The sequence below is a fragment of the Osmerus mordax genome, chromosome 21 (genome assembly GCF_038355195.1).
Source record: "Osmerus mordax isolate fOsmMor3 chromosome 21, fOsmMor3.pri, whole genome shotgun sequence".
In the NCBI taxonomy this organism is placed as follows: domain Eukaryota; kingdom Metazoa; phylum Chordata; class Actinopteri; order Osmeriformes; family Osmeridae; genus Osmerus; species Osmerus mordax.
Window position 1 is genome coordinate 3,181,934 of NC_090070.1, and position 7,854 is coordinate 3,189,787.

At 40.3% G+C, this 7,854-nt stretch overlaps 1 protein-coding gene across 1 annotated transcript; it reads left to right on the plus strand.

Moving 5' to 3' along the window:
- The first annotated feature begins 1,119 nt into the window (after positions 1–1,119).
- On the plus strand, positions 1,120–7,416 carry opn6a (opsin 6, group member a). Its single transcript, XM_067259722.1, has 6 exons — positions 1,120–1,246; positions 2,219–2,424; positions 5,722–5,821; positions 5,981–6,085; positions 6,244–6,467; positions 6,925–7,416. Exons 1-6 carry the CDS (start codon positions 1,120–1,122, stop codon positions 7,414–7,416), a joined length of 1,254 nt encoding a protein of 417 aa, XP_067115823.1.
- Positions 7,417–7,854: the final 438 nt, after the last annotated feature.

The window sequence follows — 7,854 nt, forward strand, 5'->3', positions numbered from 1 at the left end:
TGTATCAGATCTGGAACGGATCCGCAAAACGGATGCGACTGTTACGCGGATCTGCCGGAACTCAGCCAGATCCGGCAAGGAATCAGCTGCTATCTGGGAAACGATCGTTTTACAGCTGCAGTTTCAAGTTGTGAGATTTAGATAACAAAGAGGTGTCAATGGACTTTGAGGTTCACTGTATGTCCATTTTACCCACCGAACTGTCGTTATTCAACTATGACAAGGTAAAATCTGTTTTCCAATCAATGACCCCTTTAATGAAAACATAAAACCGAGCAGATAGTTCGGGAACAAGTGGGCTTGAAAGTCGACGACTAGAAGGGGTAGTCTGAGCTGGCAGGGATCTTGACCAAAGCGTCAGTCCAAAGAAGGAAAATCCGTTAGCAAGGTCACATCCCCCCATTTGTTACATTAGTGTGATAGTTCCTAGACGATAAAAAAAAACCCGTCTGAAACACAATAGGCGACATAGTATTAGGAGTGCTAATTATGAGTGCTAGAAGTACTTAGACTCAGTATTTATTAAATAAATAATGGATGTATCGATATAAAAGATGTACCTTTTCAATATATTGCATTTGGCTAACCAACAACTTGAGGAGAGAATGATACATTGATCTAACAAACACGTTGAAACGCTTTATTAGTGTGTTCCGTGATTTTATTCAGATTCAGCACCTTGGACAGTTCCGTGTGATGAGCCCAAGCTGTGAACTACAAAATCGGAACTTTCCCGTATGCTACGTGTACCGGACTTTACAGTAACAAATTATCTGGAAAATATTCCAGATATATTCCAATATTCCTCGACATAGTGCAGTAAATGGTTTATTTACCACGGGGATTTCACTCTTGGTGGTCATTAAAGGATTAAAGCGGTTCACGTCATCCCTTTTCCCAACACACTTGAGAGAGAGAGAGAGAGAGAGAGAGAGAGAGAGAGAGAGAGAGAGAGAGAGAGAGAGAGAGAGAGAGAGAGAGAGAGAGAGAGAGAGAGAGAGAGAGAGAGAGAGACTGGGCAAGATAGTTTTGAGAGCAAAAGCACTTTTGTGTTTTAACGGAACTAGAGCAGTTTGCTCAATCCATGTCGCGGCACCTGTAGGACATTATCTAGCAGAAATGTCTTTGAAGGATCCATTCCAAGTCAACATTCCTTGGAGGAATAATAATTTCAGTCTTTCCAACAGAGATCCTCCACTGTCGGACCAAGGGGAAACCATAATAGGAGTGTACCTGTTGGTGCTAGGTAGGTAGCCTACATCAATTGAGTTTCTGTAGCGTTTGTCAGAAATGTTGTGATCATGTTTAATTTTGTTGATAGGCGCTTCCATGTATCTTTGTACTTTCTTTGTTCATTTTCAATTAGAGCATGGATAAACGTGGTTTAGCATATGCTAAGCTATAAGTAGACCTGGACAACCTGTCTCAAGGTGTAGTACTAAGTCGTGGAGATCTTCATTCAAGACAGGATAGCAGTCAGATTAGTAACTAAAGAGGTCAAAAACCCCAGTGATGTAGCACATAGCTGTTTCTGATTTGAATTTATTTTATTTTTAACATATTGTACTCTTTTTAAATAACTACTATCTAAAGATTGAAATGTGTGCATTATTGCTTTTTAAGAGCACTCTGACTAAAGGTTTTTATAAAGAATCGCATTTAGGTCAAAAAGATTATCATAGTTCTTTTTAGAAGACTTTCACAGGATTCGATTGGAACAAGGGGTTCCATAATATTCTTTTGGTTTTAGTTTTAGGAGTGCATAATATGCTTGGTTTATACAGGGTTGGTTGGTTTTAAATAAAATATAGGACTTTTCCCACCTGATAACAGTAAACAGTAAAATAAATGTTGAAAACTTAAGGTGTTCAGTTAGTTAAATTCTCATTAATAATCATTACAAACAAAAGACACATTACATTTGATTATGATGGTGAAGGTAGCGTTAGGGTGTAGAGTTTCAAATTCAAACAGTTACTGGCTGTCAGAATATGTAAGAAACGTCCATTAAACTATCCATCATTGATTTGTAATCCATCAAACAACACAGAATTACTCATACATGTCTGAAACATTTTGGTTTTGTAGTGCAATAAAATAACATCATTTGGTGTTAAAATGTTTGGCACAGTTATGTCAGAATATGTTATTTATAAAATTCTCACGTGTGTGTGCTCTGCATTCAGTGTCTGATACACAGTTGTTATTTACCTACCAGGCTGGCTGTCGTGGTTTGGCAACAGTATCGTCATCTTCGTTCTGTACAGGCAGAGGGCATCCCTTCAGCCAACAGACTACCTGACCTTTAACCTGGCCATATCCGACGCCAGTATTTCTGTGTTTGGCTACTCCCGCGGGATCATCGAGATCTTCAACGTGTTCAAGGACAATGGATATCTGATCTCTTCCATTTGGACTTGCCAGGTACAGCTTGAGCTGAGGGAATCCTGTGAAAGGAAAAGGGTAGTTGTGTGTGAGATGTGTTGCCTCAAACTGTCCAAATATAGGTGGATTGAGCACTTTAAATTATCAATAGATTTATGTAGTTGGTGACATGTTATTTGAAGGTTACTAACAGAGGGATCACACAAGTCACATATTGCATTAAGCCTCTACTGTCACAGCAAATACTGACACGAACATTTCATAAATGTTTAAAGGGGTCATTGACTGGGTTTTGGGGGTATTTCACAATGTTCCTTAAGGTCTCCGAATAGGGTATGTAACATTGGTTGGGCTGAAAATGGCCCGAGTGCTGTTCTATGAGCCCTAATGCATCCTGTGAAATAGCCCTTGGAAAAAAACAAGAGGTTTTCACCTTTTATGGTATGCTCATGAATATGTAGATGAGCTGCGTGCTGATTGGTTGGTTTACAACAAGTGAAGCTGCGGAGCAAAGACACATCAGGGCCAACAGCACTCACTGAAACTTCGAAGGTGGAGACTTTAAATAAAAACGTACAAATAAATCTATTGTGTCTGCACAACACTGTTTTCAACCGATTTACTAGATATAATTTGAAATGATAACATTAGTTGTTTCCACTTCTGTTGTCGAAGCAAACGGGATCGACTTAGGTGGGTAACGTTAGCACTACAGCTTAGCAAACAAACTATCATGATTCAACTCAGCTTCAGTTAGCTCTAGCTATCTAGATGAAAAATAGATCTGGACAAACATGCATCTTGAATTGTAGATTTATAGCAGAGGTTATAGCAACAGAGGTTATTTATTTGAATGAAACACAGTCAGGAACATTAAATAACATGAGCCCCATTGCCAATAAACTAAATCATCACACATTCTACCGATGCTAGATACAGGCAGGATACTTAGCATTGCGAATAACTGTTGCAACAACATCATACTACAGCTTGCGGTTGTGATGTACATAAGTTCGGAACAGCACCTCTTTTCAGCAACAGCTTCATAGCAAATCCTGCTTTACATTGTCCGAGGTTTTCAAAACTGTCCTCGGTGAAATGGTTCAAGCAAATGTGTAATTGAGGGTCGAACGGCACAGGGATCTTCTCATAGACAAACATCACAGCCCGTCGAGTGTTTGGTTCCTTAGGAAGACTCTGAAAAGTGTCAGCAGTCCCTGTACAGCCTGGAACACTGCATTTACGATGGTCCATTTTCAATATCCTTTAAAAACTTCCAAACTTTCTCCTTTGTAATTCCCGTGGAAATACACAGAGCAGCACGCAGCTAAACTAGTGTCTGAGATACTCGGCCAGAACACCAGAGGGCTTGTCTGTATGTAAATGTTGGGGCGTGACAAAGGTGATGCTACATTTGTGACGTCACAAATCCAGCTTTTTCGAAACCGATCGTTTAACAGCTGCAGTTTCAAGTTGTGAGATTTAGATAGGAAAGAGGTGTCAATGGACTTTGAGGTTCACTGTATGTCCATTTTACCCACCGAACTGTCGTTATTAAACAAGGTAAAATCGGTTTTGCAATCAATGAACCCTTTAAAAACAGATTCATACATGTGCCATGCAACGGTTATGTATGTAATCTTAAATCTAGGTAGCATTGAAAGAAAGTGTTAACATGTACTGTATATACTGACTTATCTTGTTGGTTTTGCATACAGGAGATGTTTTCCAGTTTGCTGGAGTAACATTTCTTGTATGTACAGTATGTCAAAGGTAGCAGATACTTACTACTGTAGTGCAGAATAACCATAATCTACCATGCTTGACAAAGCAGAGATATGTTACTTAAAACCACTGTACATGAGTACTCGAGTATCTTTGTATATTGTGGTACAGAATAGTTCTATGGAAAGATGATCTTTCCAATATTAGCTTGCAGGGGACAAAACATTTAGCTCTTGACAGTTTCATAATTTATTCAGTAAAAAGTAGCTTGTTCGCGCATTCATCAAAGTGATTAATGAGGCTGATTCCTGCAAAAGAGGAGAGGTGGCCTTGTAAGGCTTTAAAGTGGAATTATCCTCAGGATGTAAAAATTGCAGGTTTTACCTAATAACTAAATTCTACCATTATCTCAAGCAGGAGAACACCAACACTTTAGCCTCCTCTGGCCAATAGATGGTTTGTTGAAGGTGCTCCTGTGTTTGCAGTTGATGACAGGGTGTGATTAATGCAAGGACCAATATCGTTAATGGTGTCTTTCATCTCTCTATGTGATTAAAACCAGAGCCCTCGGCATTGGCTCCACTGATGTATTTTCTCAATACATCCGAATAATTTACGGAATATACATTACCAGATGGGTTTTAGTCTTTACGCCTGTGAAAAACCATTAGACATTACCACCTCTGTCACAGGAACATGAGATGGGGCTGCAAAATTATTGTTATCCCCATTATCTGAATGTCAGACCAGCACCACACTACATTGTTAGTTTTCCAGTAACTTCCTTTTGATTCTTGAATAGTACTGTACAGTCATTGCATACAGATATCAAATGGAATATGAGAGTGAGCGTGTTACCTATGAAGAAAAAAAATTCAGAATGTCGGTGAAAAGTTTGAGTTGACCTGACCAAATTAAATAGAAAAAACAATTACACTTTGACCTAGAGGAGCAAAAGCAAGTAAGATAAATAACAGGGAAACTAATTATGGGAACTCTGACCCAAAGAATGAGTCTTACAAACAATGTACAGCCACTGGCATGGTGATTGTGTCCTGCAGTGAGTGTAAAGGTACAGTACCCCGAGTCATACATTAATGCAAGCCAATATGGTCCCAAGCTTTTCTTCCTATGGACTTTTAGCACATGTACATTCACAGTCACCTAAACGTGACGGTGGTGTGGTATGAGTAAAGTGAATGCTGCTTGGGGCTTAAGTGAGCTAGTTTAGACCCGCTGATAGGATAAGAGAAAGGACATTGGCAGCTCTCTGCCAGGAAACAGACTGAACTCCATTCTCTGTAAATCTGAATCAAACACACCGACAACATACAATGGATTGATTTTCAGTTCAAGGATGCCAACTATCCAAATTGGTGAAACGTATATGCCACGTATATATAGTGAACGTATTTGATGAAGTGAAACTTATTTTTCAAAGACAGCATGCTTAGAAAATACACTGTCAACTACAACATGGAATTGACGTTTCTTTCATACCATGAAATGGCTTGGTTATATCTGATAAATGGTCTTTGTAAAATCAACTAACTATGTAAGTACGTTTTCAAGGCTCTAAGAATAACTAAGTATCATGTTGCTCTTTGCCAGGTGGATGGCTTCTTCACATTGGTATTTGGCCTTGGCAGCATCAACACCTTGACCATCATCAGTATCACAAGATACATCAAGGGGTGCCATCCAAGCAAAGGTAAGGGAATAACTGAGGCTCTCCTCTCAATGTTACCTAATGTACCGAAAGTGTACTGGTCAGATTAGAGATGATCAGGTGTGGAATACATTTATTTCAACAAAAGTTTTTCAAACTCAAATTGGTCTTGGTTTTAATTTAATTGTGTATCCCTAATAGCTTGCTGCATTACCAATAAAACTGTAGCAATGTGCCTGGTTTTCATTTGGATTGGGGCAGTGTTTTGGTCTGGAGCGCCTCTTCTGGGCTGGGGGAGTTACACAGGTAAGATAAAACAACTTACAATGTTGTGACTCTAAAGTGCCGTTGACTGCTTGGTATTGCATCTGTTTGTTTGTGCCCTAATGTCCACAATGTACCAAGTGAAAAAAAGACATTGAATATAAAACAAACACATAAAAACGTTTTACTTTACTTTTAAGATCGTGGATATGGAACCTGTGAAATCGACTGGGCCAAGGCCAACTACTCCACAGTCTACAAGTCCTACATCATCTCTATCCTCATCGCCTGTTTCTTCATTCCTGTCATCATCATGCTATTCTCGTATGTGTCCATCATCAATACAGTGAAGCGCGGCAATGCCATGTCTGCTGAGGGAGACCTGACAGACAGGCAGAGGAAGATCGAAAGAGATGTCACCATTGTGAGTAGGAGCAATGTCACAATACCTGGACCGTAAACCCAGATTCATTTTAGCCATTCATCACAGTTCAGTGGCACAGTAAGAATTGAATAAGATTTTGACCCAAAAATAAACTTAGTCGGTCAGGGATACCACAACATACTGTAGCGATCTCAGTCACTACGCAGAGAGGTTTTTCTGGAATGATCACTTTATTACTTCACATCAATGCACGTAAATCACTGCTACTAAACCGCGAGCACGAAGAGGCTCATCAACCAGAAACACATCAACTTATTCAGGTGTCCCCGCCCCCCGGCTACTCTGCCAGCCCCCCCCCCCCCCCCCCGTAGTGCATAGCAACCCCCACATGAGCTTTCGCTGCTACAATACTAACCAGGTATGAAATTAATAGGGTGAAATTCCTCTTTTTGAATATGATCCTTTAAAATTAATTGTGACTTACTAAATCCTACAGGTGTCAATAGTCATCTGCACAGCCTTCATCTTGGCATGGTCGCCTTACGCAGTGGTCTCCATGTGGTCTGCATGGGGCTTCCATGTCCCCAGCCTCACCAGCATCTTCACACGCCTCTTCGCCAAGTCGGCTAGTTTTTACAACCCTCTCATCTACTTTGGTCTGAGCTCCAAGTTCCGCAAGGACGTTGGCATCCTGCTACCGTGCACTCGCGAGGGGAAGGACACCGTCAAGCTGAAACGGTTCAATCCCAAGGCCGATGCAGCTGCCCCTGCTCATCAAGGGGGTGGTGGAGGAAATGTACTAAAGGCACCTGTTTGCCGTAAGAAGGATAAGTATGCACCTGGAGACAAACCCCTCCCAGCTCCAAGCCCAGATTCTGGGGTGTGTAGCCCCCCTGCCACTCCTCCTCCACCCGTCAACAAGGAGGTTTTCTACATTGAAATTCCTCAGCCATCTGAGGGACCAGAATTTGAATGTGACAGGCTGTAAAAACATTGTATTTGTTGTACAGTAACCATATGCTCCCATTTTACAAGAATAGGCTTTGACTTTAGTCAAATATTTGAGCAAGTCTATGATTATGGTGGAATGTGTCGAAAGCGAACAAACCAATGTATACCAATTTCTTTCCAATTGTATAATCTTTCATTTAGTTGTTATTGTCATATTTCTTAGACTGTTAAATAAACTGTAAATATACTGGGGTGTGTAGCCCCCCTGCCTCCTCCACCCGTCAACATGGAGGTTTTCTACATTGAAATGCCTCAGTCATCCGAGGGACCAGAAGTTGAATGTGACAGGCTGTAAAAACGTTTTATTTGTTGAATTTTGGGGTGTTTTATACATAATAAATTTTCATAGAATTGTACATGAAAAGCTATCTGAAATGACAGAGGATTATGTAAAGGATATTTTTGTATTTGCTGC